Here is a 20983-nt window from a genome sequence, read left to right on the forward strand (position 1 = left end):
GCTGGGGGCAGACCGCACACGTGGCCCAGCCTTGCCAGGGAGGCGCCGGGAAACTCGGGGCAGGACAGCTTTCCCGACAAACACTGCGGAACGTCGGACGCCAGGTGCCAAGAAGCGCCATGTCTGCCCCTGCCTTAGCCCAGACACGGCGTCCCCGCGACACGGATCCCCACGTATGAACTTTTCTCCGTCCTTCTGAACAGACGTGAGAGCAGGGGAGACCCGAGCTGGGCAAGACCTCCGGCCACACCCACAGCTCTGACAAGACAAAACCAGTACAAAACCAGCAGACAAGGGGCTGAGCACACACTCCACAAGGCACTAGGAGGCCAGTATTCACGGAGCCCCTCCCGCAGGCACCAGGAGGGGCCCCGCCCCCTCAGCAGCACAGACACGGCCGGGGCGCGTGGCCCCGGGAGCCACTGCACCCCCACCCAGGGCAGGAGCGCACTCAGCTAACCACTTTGCAGAAGTCTGGTCGCTTCTTAAAAGGTAAACATGCGTGTACCCAAATCAGAAACACACGTGCTCAGATGTCCACGGCAACTTCCCTCACAACAGCCATGACGACGCGACAACCACGGGGCCACCAGGCAGAGGGCGGGCAGCGCGGCCTGAACCACCGTGCCCGGGGGCGTCGGGATGCGTGTTCCAGCAAGTCCAGACGGCAGCCGCCCACACCACAGGAAGCAGGGGCCGTGGCTGTGGGGCGTGGCGGGACGACACAGGCGTCAGTGCTCCAGGCAGGACCTCCTGTGCACGCAGGGCTAACAGCTAGCGCATGCGTGGTGTGCACTTGCCTACTGCACGCAGAGTAAGGGCCTCACGGCGGGGCACCGCTCACGACGGCGGCTGATGTGTCAGGGTGGATCGTCCTATGAGCTCCCCCAAACCCCGGTGACCCAGAGAAACAGAACGGCCTTGCCCGCCCCGCCCCGCCGGAGACGGCCACACCTGGGCCCCCAGGGGTGCACGGTGCACGGTTCACGCATGCAGAGTCTGGGAGGGGCCGTGCTGCTCCCTGGGGACCAAGAGACCCCTCACCGGCCTGGGCTGTGCCGCGTCCCCGGGCAGAGCGCCTGGGGCCCCGTCTCAGCTCTCTACCGCGCAGACCCTGGACGGCAGCAGCAACTCCCTGGACTCCTGCCTTCTGTGCGAGCCCTGGCCTGACTGAGTTCCAGGCTCCCAGCATCAGCCCTGCCGCAGCCCAACCCACACGGGCTTCTGGGGACCGGAGATCGGGGCCGTCTGCCTCCGTCTCCGAAGTGTGCAGGGCCAGTGCCACAGTGCAGCCGAGCGGCCGGGCAGCGCCGGCACCCACATCGGTGCTGGCTCGAGTCCCGGCTGCTGCACTTGGGACCCAGCTCCCTGCGGATGCCCTGGGAGGCAGCAGAGGTGCTGGGGCCCCTGCGCCCACGTGGGAGACCCAGATGGAGTCCCTGGTTCCTGGCTTCGGCCTGGCCCAGCTGCAGTGGTGGCCGTCTGGAGAGTCACAGGGGAAGGCCCCCTCTGTCACTCTGCCATTTGAAGTGCAGGCCCCATGCAGTCAGAAGGGGTCCGGGCTCGCCGGGTCCATGGGTGCCAGGGGTCCGCCCGCTCTGGAGACCGGGCCCCCACGGCAAGGCCAGCGGAGCACCCACCTTGGCCCAGGCCAGCTTCTCCCGCACGGCGGCGTTGCCGGGCTCCACGTGGCGTGCGAACTTGAGGTTGTTGATGGTGTACTCGTGGCCGCAGTAGACCTTCTGAGGACAAAGCCGGGCCTGAGAGCGGGGAAGGTGCCTGCCCTGCCCTGGCCGCTCCTCGGGGACGCCCAGGTCACGGCCCCTCCCCGCCCAGGGTGCATACCGTGTCGGGGGGGAGCCGGCCCAGGACCTCGAGCAGGGCTCTGTACATCTCGTCCGCCGTGCCCTCGTAGAACTTGCCGCAGCCCGCCACGAACAGGGTGTCGCCTGCAACACAGTGCCAGACAGCCTGGCCTCGGGGCCCAGCCCACACCCCAGATGGCCACCGCCCCACCCTCCCCCAAACTCCCCAGAGGCAGCAGAGACCACAGCCAAGACCCCGGCCCCACAGCTCGGCCTCTGCCCGCCCGGCCCCTGCCCCGCCCCCGGCCCAGCATCCTCGGACGCAGAGCACACCTCACTGGTCCTGCCCAGGAGCCTGCAGGCTTCTCCCTCCTCACCTGCCCCTCATGCCTGCCCAGGCTGCTCCCCGATCCTCTCCTGCTGTGGCCGCCCCAGAGCTCACTGGCCACGTACAGCTGGTCTGCCCACAGGCGGTCCCTGGAGAGCAGCTCCCTGTCCTGCCAGGCGGGGGCCCGGCAGTGAGCACAGCACAGGCTGCAGCTCTGTCCTCCAGGGCTAGAGGGCGCTCCTGGCTTCCACTCCCACAGCCAAGCACCCACTTGTCAGGTCCCGGAGCGAACAGGGCAGGGCCAGCACCCACGACCACGCATCCCACCTGGGCCTCCCTGGGGACAAGGGACCCCCAGAGGGTGGGCAGGCCTGAGAGCTCCAGACTTCATGGAGAGCAAAGGGCGGGCGCAGCTGGGCTGGTCCCCACCCCCACCTCGCACAGCACCTGCGCGGGTTCCTCCCACCCCTTCCAGTCCAAGTTTCTGGAGTGTGCTCCAGCCCTCCCCTCATGGCCAGCTGCTCCCCCTGCGGCTCAGCCCTGCCTTCCTCCCCTCCCCCCCTCCCCCCAGGCATGGCAGTGCCAAGCCCGCCTTAGCCCCCACCGCAGCTGCAGGGGAGCACAGGCTGACACCTCCCCGGGGTCTTTTGGCTCAGTTCAGCTCTTGGGGAGCACCACCAGCCCGCACTGTCTCAGACGCCCCCCGCACCTTGGTCCAGTTTTCACACACTAAGAACGTAACCGAACGTGGGGCAGTGCTAAGCTTCCCTCTGCAGCGCCGCCATCCCACGTGGGCGCCGGTTCTAGTCCCGGCTGCCCCTCTTCCAGTCCAGCTCTCCGCTGTGGCCTGGGAAATGAGTGGAGGATGGCCCAGGTGCCTGGGCCCCGGCACCCGTGTGGGAGACCCGGAGGAAGATCCTGGCTCTTGCTCTGGCCTCGCCCAGCCCTGGCCATCTGGGGAGTGAACCAGCAGATGGAAGCTTGCTCACTTCCTCCCTGACGGTAACTCTACCTCTCAAATAACAAAAGTAACCTAAGGAAACTCTGCTCTACCAGTCACGGTGATGCCAGCGGCAGGTGGAGCCAGTGTCGCCAGCAGTCAGGCCTCCCCAACACCTTCTAATGCAAGGGACAGTCCTCAGGGAGCCGGCCGCGGTGGCCATGGCTCCCTCGCACCTGCCATGGGCCCGGGGGGGGGGGGGCAGTGAGAGCTGGGCGGGCGTCTGAGCAGAGCCTGTCCCCGCCTCCCCTCACGGGACCGCAGCCCAGCCGGCCCGGCCGCCCACACACCGCAGTGAGGCTGGGCCTCTTCTCTCCCTTTTACAAACGGAAACGGGGCCGGGGGCCAGGGGCCAGGGGCCGGCACGGGGCCAGCAGGACAGGGAGAGGAAAGCACCCCCCCCCCGGGAATCTCACAGGCCTAGGACCACCTGCAGACTCCCAGACCCCCGCGTCCCCCCAGCCCTCGGGGGAAGCCAGGGCCACTGCCCCCTCGGGAATCGCCTGGGACCACCTGCAGACTCCCTGCCGGGCCACTCCCCGACGCTGTGCACACAGCTGTACCTCACCTCCCGCCTTCCCGTGGCAGGCCCACGCCGCCAGTCCTCAACACGCCTGCTTGAGGGCTCACAGCCGACAGGACCGCCCCCCAGAGGCCGTTCTGCCCCACGGCACAGGGCTCTGCCACACGGGCCGCCGGCTTCAAGGCCACCGTGTGGGAACACCCAGGCTCCACCCCCAGGCCATGCCCACCTCAGCGGGAGGTCTGTCCCCCAGGCCCGCCACTGTGTGCTGGGAGGACCAGAGCGAGCAGACAGGCCCCCAGGAGCTGCCCCACACAGGCTCCACCCAACGCGGCGCTGAGGAGCGACAGGCAGGATGCCCGGCGCCCGGCACGCACACGCCGCACTCACCTGTGAACACAGCAGGCGGCTCCGCGCTGCCAGGCTTGCTCACCAAGTAGCAGATGTGTCCCGAGGTGTGGCACGGGGTCGACAGGCATTTGACGCTGAGAGACCCCACCTAAAGTGAAGCAGGCCACACGTGTGTGCACCATGGCGGGCAGTGCCACGCGCGAGGCCACACATGCATACACCACAGCGGGTAGCGCCACACGCGAGGCCACACGTGCATACACCACGCGGGCAGTGCCACGCCCGAGGCCACACGTGCGTGCACCATGGCGGGCAGCGCCACGCGCGAGGCCACACGTGCGTGCACCACGGCGGGCAGCGCCACGCGCGAGGCCACACGTGCGTGCACCACGGCGGGCAGCGCCACGCGCGAGGCCACACGTGCGTGCCCCACGGCGGGCAGCGCCACGCGCGAGGCCACACGTGCGTGCCCCACGGCGGGCAGCGCCACGCGCGAGGCCACACGTGCGTGCCCCACGGCGGGCAGCGCCACGCGCGAGGCCACACGTGCGTGCACCACGGCGGGCAGCGCCACGCGCGAGGCCACACGTGCGTGCACCACGGCGGGCAGCGCCACGCGCGAGGCCACACGTGCGTGCACCACGGCGGGCAGCGCCACGCGCGAGGCCACACGTGCGTGCACCACGGCGGGCAGCGCCACGCGCGAGGCCACACGTGCGTGCACCACGGCGGGCAGCGCCACGCGCGAGGCCACACGTGCGTGCACCACGGCGGGCAGTGCCACACCCGAGGCCACACGTGCGTGCACCACGGCGGGCAGTGCCATGCGTGAGGCCACGGCAGAACCGCAGGGCCTCACTCCCACTGAGCTGAGGCCAATCGCACCCCGCAGGGCCATGTGGTTTTGCTCCCCCCTCCCACCTGCCCAGTCCACTGTAACGCCGAGGGCGGTCTTGCCTGGTCTTGCCACACCCGCAGAGCCATGAGCGAGCGGCTCCCTCTGCTCTCAGCTGAGGCAGGCCAGGGAGGGGCGTGGAGGGGACAGCACCGCACCGTGTCCCCGCCCCAGTGCGCGGCTCACCTGCAGTGTGGACAGGTGTGTGACCTTGTGCGTCAGGGCCCCGATGCGGTCATCGCCTCCGTACACCTTCAGCCCGGGCTCCAGCTTGAGCAGCTTCTCGTTCCCACCGGCGTGGTCCCTGCAAGCCAAGCGGACACCTGGGCCACCCACGGGCCGGGGCCAGGGACCGGCGTGGTCCCTGCAAGCCGAGCGGACACCTGGGCCACCCGGGGACCGGGGCCAGGGACCGGCGTGGTCCCTGCAAGCCGAGCGGACACCTGGGCCACCCGCGGGCCGGGGCCAGGGACCGGCATGGTCCTTCCAAGCCGAGTGGACACCTGGGCCACCCGGGGACTGGCGTGGTCCCTGCAAGCCGAGCGGACACCTGGGCCACCCGCGGGCCGGGGCCAGGGACCGGCATGGTCCTTCCAAGCCGAGCGGACACCTGGGCCACCTGGGGACCGGCCTACTCTCAAGGCCTGACCACATGGGGCTGCTGTGTCCAAGCTCGCCCCTCAGAAGCAGAAAGGCGCCCACCCACACGGGGAGCAGGCGCCCACCCACGCGGGAAGCAGCCCCACAAGGAGCGTCCTCACACCGGCCACCGCCTGCCGTCCGTGAAGGGCAGGAACCACCAGCAGGCCTGGGACGTGGGACGTGGACGTGGGAGGCAGCTGGCGGTCCGTGAGCAGGCCCAGGGCCAGATCCCCCAGGGGGCCGGCCGTCTGAGGGTTCCCAGCTAGCTCCGAGGTGCGGCTCAGTCTGCGACCCACTGCCCTGGCAGTGTGGAACAGCAGCGCCGGGCGCCCACTCCCACCTTCCACCAGGACACCCAGGAGCACCCCAGCAGCTCGACCTGCCCCTGTGTGCTGGCACGGCGAGGAGTGGGCACACCGCAGGTCGGGAGCCTGGTGGCCAGCAGCCCCCTCCCTGCAGGTCCACCCGCGGGCTCCTGCCACGCAGAGCGGTAAGGGCAGGGCAGCAGCGCCCGGCTTCCGCACAGGCGTCACAGCCACCCTCCCCGGGCTCGGGGCTCGGGGCAGGAAGCCACGAGAGAGCGCGGACCCGCGCGCTGGTAGAGCCCAGGCGCCAGCAGGAGGCGCCGCTGCAGGAAGGGGGCCGGGCCAGCTCACAGCCCCACCCCCAAAGATCAAGCAAGGCCCCACGGCCCAGCTGCTGGCCTGAACTAAGGGCCCCGCAGGCCGTGTCCACGCACCAGGACTGGCCACAAGGAGAGAGGGCAGGGAGCCAGGGTGCTCTCCTGTGGCTGCCTTCACGCGACCATTTGGGAAAGAAAGTTACGAGCCCAGTAAACATGTCTTCCTAGCTTTGAAGAACCTCAAAGGTTTCAGAAAGCCAGGACCAGCCCTGGGGAGCGCCAGGCTGAGCCACTGCCCACGACGCGGGCGTGCCCCATCACAGCCCCGGCTCAGAGCCCTGCTGCGGGTCCAGCTCCCTGCTGACGCCACTGGGAAGGCAGTGGCCATGGCCCACGTGCTCGGCCCCCTGCCACCCACGTGGGCACCAGTGGCTACTAACTCATTTCTTCCCAGACGAGGGGCCGATATCCACTGCACGCCCCCGGGAGACTGGCAGGCGGCTGCTGGGGTCCCCTATCCCCGCGGCCCAGCAGGGGAGGAGGCTAAGGAGGCAGCTGGCGCTGGCCCTCTCCCCTCTCCCTCCATGACCAGAGCCCTGTGTGCTCCCTGAGACACAGCTGGGGGGAGGGGCTTCCAGGGCAGACGCGGGCAGGGCCCGCACTTACCAGTGGTGGTGCGTGGTGAGCACCGTGGTCAGCTTCACTCCATGTTTCCTCACCGTGTCTAGAACCTGCGGCCCCAGGGGAGGCAGGGCGGAGGTCACATCCCAGCCCTGGTGCAGTGCCAGGGCCCAGGCCTCCAGGGCAGCGGGGGGAGGGGCCGGTCCTCTCCTGGTTCCTCCCACACGCAGGGCCTTCAAAGGCACACGAGTGTGGCTCTGGGTGGCAAAACCTTTGCTCCCCCTCCCCCCCCGCCCACTCTCACCAGAGTAGGCGGCCACTGGTCTGTTTTTCTAGAACTCAATGGGCTGGCTCCCCCTTGGCCTGGCACAGCTGCCGAGACACCACGTCACGGGACCCCGCTGCCAGGAGAGCCGGCGGCCCGCGCACCTTCTGGGGCTGCACCGGGTCCACAATGGCGGCCTCCTTGGTGTCGTCGTCGATCACCAGGTACATGTAGTTGTCCGTCAGGGCAGGCAGCAACTCGACCTTCATGGCACCCTGCCGCACCGTCACACTCCTCCTGGAACCCGAAAGGCAGACGAGGGATCCCAGCAGGCCTGGCCCTGAAGGCAGAGGGCAGCCTCCGGTCAGCGTCCCACCCCCCCCACGCCCGACGGCCCGGGCAGCCTGCGGCAAGGGGGCTGGGGCAGGACGACGGTCTCCCCGGACCAGGGAGAACGAACGGGTCACGCTCACACCAGGGACATCAGCGCTTCTCCGCCAGCCCAGCCTGAGCCTTCCCTGGCCTCCCAAGTGGGCCCCGCCGGGTCCAGGTCCCAGGCTGGGAGAGGAGGACTCGCCCAGCGGGCTGGGCCGGCGTGGGCGTGGGCGGGGAGGCGCCGTGACAGGTGACAGACGCCAAAGTCTTCCCAGCGATGCAGCTCCCACTGACTCCGAAATACACGACCCCCACCCCCACCCCACCCCGGCCTTAGCTCTGAGGCGGGGCACGGGGACCCAGCCTCTCCCAGAAGGGACCCGGAGGGCCGCAGCTCCAGCGATCGCTGACCACAGCAAGGTGTCCACTCCCCCTCTGACACCAGCTGGGCAGCCCCCAGAGCCACCTCCTGGCGCACAGCAAAGTCAGCATTTTTGTATGCCCAGCTCTCTGGGGTCCTCTCTCTCCCCGGGCCGGTACTGTCCCAGCGCCCTGCAGGTCGGGACCCCCGGGCGGGACCACCGCCCTGCCCTGGGCGTGGGAGCGCCCGGGGGACAACCTGGGGCCACCCCGAGACTGTCGCCTAACCCAGCGCGGCCTGGAAGACCTGCAGCCCTCGGTGCGGGCCCAGTCCGCGGACACGTCTCGCTGGCCGCAGGGCGCCACGCCCGGCCCGGCCCGGCCCAGGCCCCCTCGCACGAGCGGCCCTCCGGGGACCTCGGAAAACAGGCTCCGGAACCCTGACAGCTGTCAGTAAGCCGGGCTCGCTCCGCGCCTCGCGTCCGGCCCCGCGGCTACCTCAGCCGGACGTGCAGTCATCAGGTGACGCCGAGACCCCCGCCCCGCCGGCCACCCCGGGACGCGGGGCGCGCAGGCCGCGGCGGCGGGGCTCCCTTACCGGCGCGGGTCCTGCGGCCCCTGGACAGCCTGACTCACTCCCGCGCCCCTGCGCTCGCTCCCGCGGCCCGGCGGGCAGCGCGGACTCAGGCACCTGCGTCAACAGAAAACGGCGTCAGCGGGCGCGGCCCAACGGCCGTCCACGCGCCCCCTGGGCCCGCCAGGCCGCCCGGCCCACCTACCCAGGCCGCGGCGGGCGCAGGCGGCTCCCAGTGCGGCGAGGCTCCGACGGCCGAGGAGCCAGCGGCCGAGAACCATGACCCGAGCCGGGCTGGACAGACGGCCGCGCCGCTCGGGCCGCACAACGCCGGCGCCGGCGCGCTCAGCCAATCAGCGCCCGCCTCGCCCCGCCCCGCCCCCGCCCGCAGCCAATCAGCGCCCACCTCGCGCAGGCTCGTACCGCCCCGCGCCGCCCCCAGCCAATCAGCGCCCACCTCGCGCCGCCCCAGCCAACCGGCGCGCTCGCGTCCGGCCGCGGCCGGCGTCGGGTTCCGGCGGTGGGCGGCGGCGTCCGCCTCTCGCGGCCCGGGGCCAGCGGCCGAGGCCAGGTTGCTCCGAGGCGGCGGCTGGACGGAGGCCTCCCGGGCCGAGCAGCGGGTAGGGCGGGCAAGCGCTGACGGGACGGCGATCCTCGGCCGCGCGTCCCCTGCGGGCCGCCGTAGGCGTCACGTGACCGCCCGGCGAGCGCCATGGCGGCGCCGAAGCCGCTGTCCCGCTTCTGGGAGTGGGGGAAGAACATCGTGTGCGTGGGCAGGAACTACGCGGAGCACGCGCGCGAGATGCGCAGCGCCGTGCCGCGCGAGCCCGTGCTGTTCCTGAAGCCGAGCAGCGCCTACGCGCCCGAGGGCGCGCCCGTGCTCGTGCCCCCCTACACGCGCGACCTGCAGCACGAGCTGGAGCTGGGCGTGGTGGTGGGCGCGCGCGCGCGCGCCGTGCCCGAGGCCGCGGCCATGGACTACGTGGGGCGGCTACGCGCTGTGCCTGGACATGACGGCCAGGGACGTGCAGGACGAGTGCAAGCGGCAGGGCCTGCCCTGGACGCTGGCCAAGGGCTTCGCCTCCTCCTGCCCCGTGAGCGCCTTCGTGCCCAAGGCGCGCGTGCCCGACCCGCACCGCCTGCGCCTCTGGCTGCGGGTCAACGGCGAGCTCCGGCAGCAGGGCGACACGGCCGCCATGCTCTTCTCCGTCCCCTACCTCGTCAGCTACGTGTCCCGGGTGCTGACGCTGGAGGAGGGGGACCTGCTGCTCACCGGGACGCCCGAGGGCGTGGGGCCCGTGAGGGAAGGCGACACGATCGAGGCGGGCATCGAGGGCCTGGTCAGCATGCGGTGCGAGGTGCGGCCGTGGCAGGCCTGAGCGCGCCAGGCCCCGGCCTCGCCAGCTGCGGCAGCGGGACGCGGCCGTCTTGTGCGCAAAGTCTAGGAAGGAAGTGGACTGGCCCAGGGGCACGGAGGAGCCTGGACCCTGCGGGGAAGAATCTCAAGGCTTCGTGACCGTGGCCGAAACTGGACTCCAGGGCGTCGCCCTAGGAGGGGCAGAACCGCGGGACACTGAGCCGCGGACTTGGACTTGGACATCAGGAGGCTTCTGTAGACATCAAAACTTCCAAACTACCGCCGCCCCCGGCCCCCGGGTCAGCTGTGGTGGTCATGTCCGGGAAGCTGCGCCCACGCGGCCACGGGATAGGGAAAGCAGGTGGAGAGCTCGCTGCTGGCTTGAGGGGTCTGCCTTACCCATGGATTCGGTGTTGGGAGGGTAATTTCCTAATTCTGTTAGCCAAATAAATCTGTTTTGTGTGGCTTGGAAGTGTGCTCTTTCCCGTCACCGGCCCCCCAGGAGGGAGGTCTGTCCACCTTTGACCTTCGACCTTCAGCCTCCTGAGCAGCTAGCTGCTCTGCTAAAGGTTATTCAGCACCTGCACCACCCAGCCCGGGATCAGGGAGCCCAGGGGGCGGGTGGGGGTGGGGTAAGGGAGCCTGGGGGGGGAAGGGGTGGGGGCTAAGGGAGCCTGGGGGGGGAAGGGGTGGGGGCTAAGGGAGCCTGGGGGGGGAAGGGGTGGGGGTAAGGGAGCCTGGGGGGGGGAAGGGGTGGGGGTAAGGGAGCCTGGGGGAAAGGGGTGGGGGTAAGGGAGCCTGGGGGGGGGGAAGGGGTGGGGGTAAGGGAGCCTGGGGGGGGAAGGGGTGGGGGTAAGGGAGCCTGGGGGAAAGGGGTGGGGGTAAGGGAGCCTGGGGGGGGGAGGGGGGGTAAGGGAGCCCAGGGGGCGGGTGGGGGTGGGGGTAAGGGAGCCTGGGGGGGGAAGGGGTGGGGGTAAGGGAGCCTGGGGGGGAAGGGGTGGGGGTAAGGGAGCCTGGGGGAAAGGGGTGGGGGTAAGGGAGCCTGGGGGGGAAAGGGGTGGGGGTAAGGGAGCCTGGGGGGGAAAGGGGTGGGGGTAAGGGAGCCTGGGGGAAAGGGGTGGGGGTAAGGGAGCCTGGGGGGGAAAGGGGTGGGGGTAAGGGAGCCTGGGGGGGGAAAGGGTGGGGGTAAGGGAGCCTGGGGGGGGGAAGGGGTGAGCCTGGGGGAAAGGGGTGGGGGTAAGGGAGCCTGGGGGGGGGAAGGGGTGGGGGTAAGGGAGCCTGGGGGGGAAAGGGGTGGGGGTAAGGGAGCCTGGGGGGGAAAGGGGTGGGGGTAAGGGAGCCTGGGGGGGGAAAGGGGTGGGGGTAAGGGAGCCTGGGGGGGAAAGGGGTGGGGGTAAGGGAGCCTGGGGGGGGGAAGGGGTGGGGGTAAGGGAGCCTGGGGGGGGGAAGGGGTGGGGGTAAGGGAGCCTGGGGGGGGAAAGGGGTGGGGGTAAGGGAGCCTGGGGGGAAAGGGGTGGGGGTAAGGGAGCCTGGGGGAAAGGGGTGGGGGTAAGGGAGCCTGGGGGGGAAAGGGGTGGGGCTAAGGGAGCCTGGGGAGGAAAGGGGTGGCGGGCTGCCCTTGGCTCCTGCCCACCCTTGTTGAGAAAACAGCGTCTTGGCAGGACGCAGGGCTGGCCGCCCAGGGCACCCGTTGCAGCCCAGTCCTCCGTGCACCCGGGAGGCGTCTGGCCTGGAACAAAGCCGAGAACATCTGATTTAGCAATAATTTGCCGAGCACTTAGTGCTGCTGGCCTTGGGCCTTGTGCCAAGTGCGCAGTATGTTTCTGTCTTATGGAATGCACAGTACATCCGCCCGCCGCTCCTGTCCCCAGAGGAGGGGTAAAGGTTTAGATGTAGGAGCCAAGAGGCCCAGTGTAGGTCACGCAGCTGCGTGGCAGTGCCAGGAGGTAACCCAGCTGTCCTGGACCAGACCTCAAGTCTTGACTGCACGCAAGTGCGCCTGTGAGTGGACGCCCAGGCTCACGTGTGCATCACTGAGGTGATCCCACCGTCGGGTCTACCAAGCGTCGTCGCTCTTACCTACTCTTAGTTGTTGTGGTTTTAAGCTTTTATTTATCTGAGAGGCAGAGTTAGAGACAGAGAGGGAGAGACAGAGAGAAAGGCCCCCCATCCGCTGGTTCACTCCCCAGATGGACACAATGGCCAGTGCTCAGTTGATCTGAAGCCAGGAGCCAGGAGCTTCCTCCAGGTCTCCCGTGGGGTGCAGGGCCCAAGCACTTGGGCCATCCTCCACTGCCCTCCCGGGCCACAGCAGAGAGCTGGCCTGGCAGAGGGGCAACCGGGACAGGAGCTGGAGCCCATGTGGGACACCGGTGTCGTAGGTGGGAGGTCAGCCCGCTACACCACAGCACTGGCCCCTTAATTTTCTTCTAATTGTGTGGGGCTACACGTTTACTACAGAAGCTCCAGCAACTACAGGGAAACAGACGGACGCTGCGGCCATTACCTACCCCGAGAAGCCAAAGTGAACCGTTCGGGGCCCATTCCTCCAACCTGGGGCTGTAACTGATCGTGTAAGTGGATTCGCTCACAGCAGACATTTCCTGACTTTTTGCCGTGTGTCGGTTTCTGTCTACACTGGTATCTTCAGTGACTGAGACGACACTGAGTCAGCTGTCCATCTCTGCGCACGGAGCAGCCTGTTCTCTCTCGCTAGGTTCCCGTACGTGGACAAAGGGTGGACGCACGTTCCAGGTGCAGGCGGCATCCGTGCGAGTGCTCAGGGAGAGGCTGCTTAAGGGAGCACATAGTGTAAGGTGGGGGCAAAGGGCACACGTGGCCTCCCTCGGGAGGTGGCACAAGCCGGCACCCAGACTGCGTGGTGCCCCGGGGTCAAGGCTCCCCGGCCGGTGCAGCAGTGTCTGTCACAGACAGCTGACATCGGCGTCACAGGCTCAGCACAGTGCTCGGGTGCAAGGGTCCAAAATACACCAAGTCTACTGCTGAGCTCACGGTAACTCCTGCGTCCAGAACCCATCTCCCAGTTTGTCTCGAGTAAATGCAGACTGTGGAAATGCAGAGGATCGACACAAAGAACTCCACTGCCTTTGGTAGACTCCACAAGTGGCTACTGTGTGTGTGCCTCTATCTATTCAGATTTCCCATACACAATAAACCATATCACACTTAACGCCCTGGTACATTAGTGCATACAGAACATAACAGCTGCTGGGGTCAACACGGTGGCAAATGGGTGAAGCCACCACCCGTGACACCGGCACCCCACACCCGAGCGCCAGTCTAAGTCCCAGCTGCTCTGCTTCCAATCCAGTTCCCCCTGAAAACAACAGAAGATGCCCACGTGCCTGGGCCCTGCCGCTCACGCTGGAGACCTGGAGAGAGTCCCAGGCTCCTGGCTTTAGCCTGGCCCAGACCTGGCTGTTGCAGCCACTTGGGAGTGAATCAGTGGATGGAAAATATTCCTTCTCTCTCTCTCTCTCTCTCTCTCTCTCTCTCTCTCTCCCCCTCTCTCTGTTGCTCTGCCTTTAAAATGAAATAAGAATAAACATTTTAAGAGTAGGGTTTTTTTGTTTGTTTGTTTGTTTGTTTTTGACAGGCAGAGTGGACAGTGAGAGAGAGAGACAGAGAGAAAGGTCTTCCTTTTGCCGTTGGTTCACCCTCCAATGGCCGCCGCAGCCGGCGCACCGCGCTGATCCGATGGCAGGAGCCAGGTGCTTCTCCTGCTCTCCCATGGGGTGCAAGGCCCAAGCACCTGGGCCATCCTCCACTGCACTCCCTGGCCACAGCAGAGAGCTGGCCTGGAAGGGGGGCAACCGGGACAGAATCCGGTGCCCCGACCGGGACTAGAACCCGGTGTGCCAGCGCCACAAGGCGGAGGATTAGCCTAGTGAGCTGCGGCGCCGGCTTAAGAGTAGTTTTAAACAAAATGTGGTCAGTAAATATAGGTGTACATGATTTTTTTTTTTTTTTTTTTTGACAGGCAGAGTAGACAGTGAGAGAAAGAAACAGAAAGAAAGGTCTTCCTTTTCTGTTGGTTCACCACCACCACCCCCAATGGCCGCTGCGGCCGGCGCACCACACTGATCCGAAGCCAGGAGCCAGGCGCTTCTCCTGGTCTCCCATGGGGTGCAGGGCCCAAGCACTTGGGCCATCCTCCACTGCACTCCCGGGCCACAGCAGAGAGCTGGCCTGGAAGAGGGGCAACCGGGACAGAATCTGGCACCCCAACTGGGACTAGAACCCAGGGTGCCAGCATTGCAGGCAGAAGATTAGCCTAGTGAGCCGTGGCACCAGCCTACACGATCGTTTTTAACAACTGCACCTTACTGAGATCACATGCCCCAGAAGCAGAGCCTGACCCGGGGATTCTTGTTCAGGACTTCTTAACAATTTTTTGTTTATTTGAAAGGCAGAGTTACGGGGAGTGGGGAGGGGAGGGGTCTTCCATTTGCTGATTCACTCCCCAAATGGCTGCAACAGCCAGAGCTGGGTGGGTCCGAAGCCAGGAGCCAGGAGCTTCCTCTGGGTCTCCCACACAGATGCAGGGTCCCAAGGACTTGGGGCATCTCCTGCTGCTTTCCAGGCGCATTAAGGACTGGAAGTGGAGCAGCCAGGACACAAACTGGTGCCCATATGGTTGCCAACAATGAAGACAGCAGCTTAACTCCACCACAGCGCCGGCCCCATCCACTGCATGGACGGCCCACCTACAGCTAAGCACGTGAGAGATCTGGATTATGTTCCAGGCTCCCAGCTTTGGCTTGAACCAGCCCCAAGTCCCAGCCAGCAGCAGATAGGCTGGCTCACTTTCTCTGTCTCTAAAAATAATTTTAAAAAGTAATTAAGGGCCCGGCACTGTGGCGCAGTAGGTTAATCTTCCACCTGCAGTGCTGGCATCCCATATGGGTGCTGGTTCTAGTTCCAGCTGCTCCTCTTCTGATCCAGCTCTTCACTATGGCCTGGGAAGGCAGTAGAAGATGGCCAAAGTCCTTGGGCCCCTGCACCTACGTGGGAGACCTGGAAGAAGCTCCAGGCTTCTGGCTTCGGATTGGCGCACAGCTCCAGCCGTTGTGGCTATTTGGGAAGTGAACCAACGGAAGGAAGACCTCTCTGTCTCTCTCACTGTCTGTAACTCTACCTCCCAAGTAAATAAATAAAATCTTTAAAAAATAAAAGTAATTGGGGCCGGCGCCGTGGCTCACTTGGCTAATCCTACACCTGCGGCACTGGCATCCCATATGGGCACCAGGTTCTAGTCCTGGTTGCTCCTCTTCCAGGCCAGCTCTCTGCTGTGGCCCAGGAGTGCAGTGGAGGATGGCCCAAGTGCTTGGGCCCTGCACCCCATGGGAGACCAGGAGAAGCACCTGGCTCCTGGCTTCGGATTGGTGCAGCGCCAGCCGTGGCGGCCACCTGGGGGGTGAACCAACGGAAGGAAGACCTTTCTCTCTGTCTGTCTATAACTCTAATAAAAAAAGTAATTAAAAATAAAGATGATGATGTCAGGACAGAGGCTCCAGGGGAATAGCAGGGCACGGGTGAGGGATGGGGTCTGCACTGCTGCGGTGCTTGTTTCTTCTACTTTTTCGAGTGACTGAACTCTGGCTAACGTACAGCTGAATTTCAGATACTAACCGGCTGGTAATATTTACTTCATAAATGTGTGAGCTATACTTTGTGAAGCACTTTGGATTCAGTGTGGCTGGACTCTTAGGTGTCGTCAGATGAACAAGCAGTGGCGCTGACCCTAAAGCCAGTGAGGAGCTGACGGAGCCCTTTGCTGGCTGACTGGGGCCCCAGGCTGTGGCTGCAGCCCGGGAGGCCTGCTCCATCACGCAGCACAAGCCAGAGGTGAGGCAGCGGGACCAGCTGAGGACCCTGGACTCGGAGCCCAGACCCTGGTGCTTCTGGACCTGCTGCTGGAGTTCAGGCCACCAGGGCCCGGCAGATCAGCTCCAGACACGACCTGCGTGGCATCCCTTCCCTGTGTCCTGAGCTGCTGGACATGGGGCCCAGTGGTCAGGTGCCACCTCCACCCTTGCTTAACCAGGGGTCAGCTCCCCTCACTCCTCCACATATGGTAAAACCGAGGGAAACATTGCTGGCAAGGTAAGTTTCTCTCCCAAGACCCACTTTATAAAGGAGCTTCCTAGACTCACTTTTCCCTTTTTCCAATCCTGTGGCAGGTGACGGCAGCCTCTGGGAGTGCCAGCCCCAGCACAGGCCGGCCGAGCCTCCTGTGTCCTAGCACCCTGCGTGGGGCCACCCCTTGAAGCTCCACACACTCAGGTAACCTTTGGAGCTGGTCCCCTCCCTGCTGCTTCAGACTCATGAATCCCAGCAGCACACTGACCTCCACACCACGGCATGGTCAGCATGTCCTCACAGAAGGGAAGGGGTCAGCCAGGCTCCACAGCGACGCAGTGGTCACGCCGCGGCAGCACACGGCCCCTCGCCCTGGCCCGGCCGAGGACGAGCCACCACACTCCAGTGGTAGTTCTTAGAGGCTCTCATCTTTTTCCAGGGACCAAAATGGGACGTGGCTTAAGGAAGAAACCATTCGTCCTGCAGGAGAGACTGAGCCTGTTTATTAACACAAACATTTTCCAAGGGGAGGGCACAGGGCAGCACAGTGGAAAGGCCTTGTGAGCAGCAGGTCGGCTGAGGGCTTTCAGACTTGCCCCAGACTAACTCCGGGAGGAAGCACAGCCACAATTCATGGGAGCATTCCCAGCATATTTAAACAAAATATATTTATCCATAATTTTCAAATTAACATTCTATTTTAAAGAGTCAAAACTCCAAACTTCTCCAGAGTTTGAAACAATATGTGAGGGCCGGCGCTGCGGTGTGGAGGTATGGCCACCGCCTGCAGTGCCGGCATCCCATATGGGCGCTGGTTTGAGTCCTGGCTGCTCCACTTCTGATCCAGCTCTCTGCTGTGGTCTGGGAAAGCAGTAGAAGATGGCACAAGTCCTTGGGCCCCTGCACCTGCGTGGGAGACCCGGAGGAAGCTCCTGGCTCCTGGCTTGGATCAGCGCAGCTCCAGCGGTCATGGCCATCTGGGGAGTGAACCAGTAGATGGAGGACCTCTCTCTCTCTCTCTCTCTCTCTCTGCCTTTCAAATAAAATAAATAAATCTAGAAAAAATGATATGTGGTTTTAAAAGTGTCCTTGTCCAGACAACTGCCGACTGGCCTCTGCGGGGTCTGCACGCACACATGAGAGAACGCTGGTTCTCAGCCCACCCCTCGCTCTGGGCGAGGAAACAAGCTGTGGGGAGAAGAGAGACACAGAGGGTGAGCTGTAAAGCCACCAAGTTTATAAAGCTGAAAACCAGTGGCCACAGAGACCTGCAAGAAAGCTCTGTCTACAGATGTTAACATAAACTTCTTACAATTGCAAGACATTGAAAAGGGTTCCAGTCTCAAGCAGAGAGCATGGGAGAGAAATTACAGCTTCTGCCAGTGATTTTGCAAAGACCCCTAACATTTTCCATGACTTTTCTCTTAGGAAACTGGGATTACAAACCCAACCTGTAGAGGAGAGGGCTTACTGTGCGCTGACCGCCAGCTGCGACACACACAAGCCTGCAGCGCTGACACACAGGCCACAGGTTAGCACAACACGGTGTATTAGTGCTGCTGTTTGGCAATTTGCAAAGCACTTCAACAACATTAATTCACTATGAGGTGGGGAGATATGCCAAACACTCATTTCCAAGAAGAGAGAAACATGCTAGCATAAGGAAAAACAGAGAAGGCCTGTGCATGGGCGACCCAGATAGGAGGAGGTCTGCAGTGTGGCCTGTGCATGGGCGACCCAGATAGGAGGAGGTCTGCAGTGTGGCACGGCAGGGCACCCTGGGAGTGATCTGCTTCTGGGGCTCCACACCTGCCACGGCACGGGCTGAGCTGTGTTTCGGCTGTGGGTGGTGGGAAACTGATAATGACACAAGTGATGCTGTTCATGGAGGTCCACAGGAATGTTTCCTGGGCGTAGATGCATTGATGCTGCCCTGTGGACGACAGCAATTTTGTACCAGTTTTGTAAGAAATCCATTTCAGCATTTCTGATGTGTCTATTCTTTTGATTTTCCTTTGAACATCTTTTTAACATACTAGTTCCTTCATCAAATAGAGTTAAATGAAACCTAATATGTTCATTTTATTTTTAAGTTTTATTTTTTGAAAGGAAGAGTTATGGAGAGAGCAAGACATGGCGGGGGGTGGGGTGGGTGGGAATCTTCCATCCGCTGGTTCACTTCCCAAATGCCTCCAACAGCCACGGCTGGGCAAGGCCAAAGCCAGGAGCCCAGAACTCCATCCAGGTCTCCCATGTGGGTGGCAGGTGCCCAAGTACTTGGCCATCCTCCGCTGCTTTCCCAGGCTCATTAATGCATTAACAGGGGAAGCAGAGCAGCCTGGACTTGAACCAAACTCTGATATGGGATGCTGGCATCACAGGGGAAGCTACCCCACATGCCACAATGCCGGCCTCTGTTCATTTTAATTTTGTTCAAGAGTTACGGTTTTATCCTTTTTTTGAAATCATTCTTTAATGCTAATATCAAACATATAAGGAATTTTAGTACTACTTTGGTTTTTTGTTTCTGGAGATTTATTTGAAAGGCAGAGTGTCAGAGAGAGAAGGGGAAAGGGGGGGGGATCTTTTTTTTTTTTTTTTTTGACAGGCAGAGTTAGACAGAGAGAGAGAGAGAGAGAGAGAAAGGTCTTCCTTTCCCGTTGGTTCACCCCCCAAATGGCCGCTATGGCCGATCCAAAGCCAGGAGCTAGGTGCTTCCTCCTGGTCTCCCATGCGGGTGCAGGGTCCAAGCACTTGGGCCATCCTCCACTGCACTCCCGGGCCACAGCAGAGAGCTGGACTGGAAGAGGAGCAACCAGGACAGAATCCGGCGCCCCAACCGGGACTAGAACCCCAGGGTGCCAGCGCTGCAGGTGGAGGATTAGCCTAGTGAGCCGCAGCGTCGGCTGAGAGGGATCTTCTACCTGCTGGTTCATTCCCCAAATGACCACAATTGCTAGAGGTAGGCCAGGTTGAAGCCAAGAGCCAGGAATTCAATCTGTATCTTCCATGTGAGCTGCAGGGACTCAAATATTTGGGCCATCTTCCACTGCTTTCCCAGGCCACAGCAGGGAGCTGGATTGGAAGTGGAGCAGCCAGTGCTTTGATATGGGATGCTGGTGTCACAAGCCAGTTTAACCTGCTACATCACAAGTGCTGGCTTAACCCATCGTGCCACAGCGCGGGCCGTTATTACTTTGTTTTAAGACATTAAAATGAATTCTCTCTGAACCCCCTCCAATGGAACCATTTTGGGTACCTATTATTTTAACTAAAGTATACTAAATATATAAATATTCAGTCTGGATAAATATTTTGTTATTTTCATATTAACAAAATAGTATTAAGTTCTAATTTCTAAATTACATGTTCTGTTCTGATTATAGCAATTGAAATAGTATTTGAGTCTCATGGTCTTCATCACATCTTGTGATGTGGCACAACCACTTCACAGCCACTTAAAATCTCTGTTAAACCCAACTTCAATGTTTTAATACATTCTTTGGAAAGTCACAATGCCCATTTACTTGAGGACAATGTGTCATGTCTGGATCAAGTTTGGAAAACCATAAGTAACTTCCCATGAATCAATCTGCTTATTTGAGAGTCACAGAGACCCTCAGAGAGAAATTTTCCAACTGTTGTTTCAGTCCCAAATGCTGCCATGGCTGGGGCCTGTCAGGGGCCAGGAAATCAACCCAGTCTCCCGTGTTGGTGGCAGGGAGCTATCAACTTGAGTCCCCAGCTGCAGTGTCCCCAGATGTACATCAGCCTGAAGCTGGAAGCGAGAGGAGCACCAGGACTTGAACCCAGGCACTCCAATCTGAGATAGGCGTGTCCCAAGCAATGCCTTTTTTTTTAAGGTTTATTTATGTATTTCAAAGTCAAAGTTGGAGGGGAGAGATTGATCTTCCATCACTGGTTCACCCCCTAGATGGCTACAATGACCAGGACTGAGCCAGGCCAAATCCAGGAGCCAGGAGCTTCATCCAAGTTTCCCTCATGGATGCAGGGGTTCAAGTACTTGGGCCATATTCTACTGCTTTTCCCAGGCCATTAGCAGGGTGCTGGATCAGAAGTGGAGCAGCTGGGACATGAACCAGCATCCATATGCAATGTCCATGTCACAGATGGCAGCTTTACCTGCTATGCCACAGCACCAGCCCCACCCCACCCCACCCCCTGCTGCAAGAGTATCACAACCACTAGGCTGAATGCCTGCTCTGAATTTAAATCTATCAGACTCATTGACAACTGGTCTGGAGGGACTCTTTTATCTGGAAGGAAAACTTACAGTTGGTCAAAGAACCAAATGAATCGGCTTCGGGAATAGACAGTGTTCAAGGTGGGATGGGACAGACAGTGTTCAAGGTGGGATGGGGACAGTGTTCAAGGTGGGATGGGGACAGACAGTGTTCAAGGTGAGATGGGGACAGACAGTGTTCAAGGTGGGATGGGGACAGACAGTGTTCAAGGTGGGATGGGGACAGACAGTGTTCAAGGTGGGATGGGGACAGACAGTGTTCAAGGTGGGATGGGGACAGACGGTGTTCAAGGTGGGATGGGGACAGACGGTGTTCAAGGTGGGATGGGAACAGACGGTGTTCAAGGTGGGATGGGGACAGACGGTGTTCAAGGTGAGATGGGGACAGACAGTGTTCAAGGTGGGATGGGGACAGTGTTCAAGGTGGGATGGGGACAGACAGTGTTCAAGGTGGGATGGGGACAGTGTTCAAGGTGGAATGGGGACAGACAGTGTTCAAGGTGGGATGGGGACAGACGGTGTTCAAGGTGGGATGGGGACAGACAGTGTTCAAGGTGGGATGGGGACAGTGTTCAAGGTGGGATGGGGACAGACAGTGTTCAAGGTGAGATGGGGACAACGGTGTTCAAGGTGGGATGGGGACAGACAGTGTTCAAGGTGAGATGGGGAAAGACGGTGTTCAAGGTGGGATGGGGACAGACGGTGTTCAAGGTGGGATGGGGACAGACAGTGTTCAAGGTGGGATGGGGACAGACGGTGTTCAAGGGGAGATGGGGACAGACGGTGTTCAAGGTGGGATGGGGACAGACGGTGTTCAAGGTGGGATGGGGACAGACAGTGTTCAAGGTGGGATGGGGACAGACAGTGTTCATGGTGGGATGGGGACAGACGGTGTTCAA

At 62.5% G+C, this 20983-nt stretch overlaps 3 protein-coding genes across 4 annotated transcripts in view; 1 reads left to right on the forward strand and 2 right to left on the reverse strand.

Moving 5' to 3' along the window:
• HAGH (hydroxyacylglutathione hydrolase) overlaps window positions 1-8674 on the reverse strand; it is a 13390-nt gene extending 4716 nt beyond the window's left edge. Inside the window, 7 exon segments of the mRNA XM_062180293.1 lie at window positions 1641-1742; window positions 1846-1949; window positions 4047-4155; window positions 5089-5206; window positions 6833-6897; window positions 7217-7392; window positions 8567-8674. Coding sequence (XP_062036277.1) covers window positions 1641-1742; window positions 1846-1949; window positions 4047-4155; window positions 5089-5206; window positions 6833-6897; window positions 7217-7392; window positions 8567-8642 — 750 coding nt within the window. The 5' untranslated portion in view covers window positions 8643-8674.
• MEIOB (meiosis specific with OB-fold) overlaps window positions 7310-20983 on the reverse strand; it is a 105766-nt gene continuing 92092 nt past the window's right edge. For both annotated transcript variants that reach the window (XM_062180291.1, XM_062180289.1), the window contains 2 exons: window positions 16089-17008; window positions 7310-7392 (listed from right to left, as the gene is read on the reverse strand). In XM_062180291.1, coding sequence (XP_062036275.1) covers window positions 16898-17008 — 111 coding nt within the window. In that variant the 3' untranslated portion in view covers window positions 7310-7392; window positions 16089-16897. The remainder of the gene's footprint in view (window positions 7393-16088; window positions 17009-20983) is intronic.
• Window positions 8903-10184, forward strand: FAHD1 (fumarylacetoacetate hydrolase domain containing 1). The gene is given in 2 exon segments (XM_062179900.1): window positions 8903-9346; window positions 9348-10184. Coding segments are annotated over 2 exon segments (666 nt in total). The 5' UTR covers window positions 8903-9073; the 3' UTR covers window positions 9741-10184.

The sequence above is a fragment of the Lepus europaeus genome, chromosome 21, assembly GCF_033115175.1.
Source record: "Lepus europaeus isolate LE1 chromosome 21, mLepTim1.pri, whole genome shotgun sequence".
Taxonomy (NCBI): domain Eukaryota; kingdom Metazoa; phylum Chordata; class Mammalia; order Lagomorpha; family Leporidae; genus Lepus; species Lepus europaeus.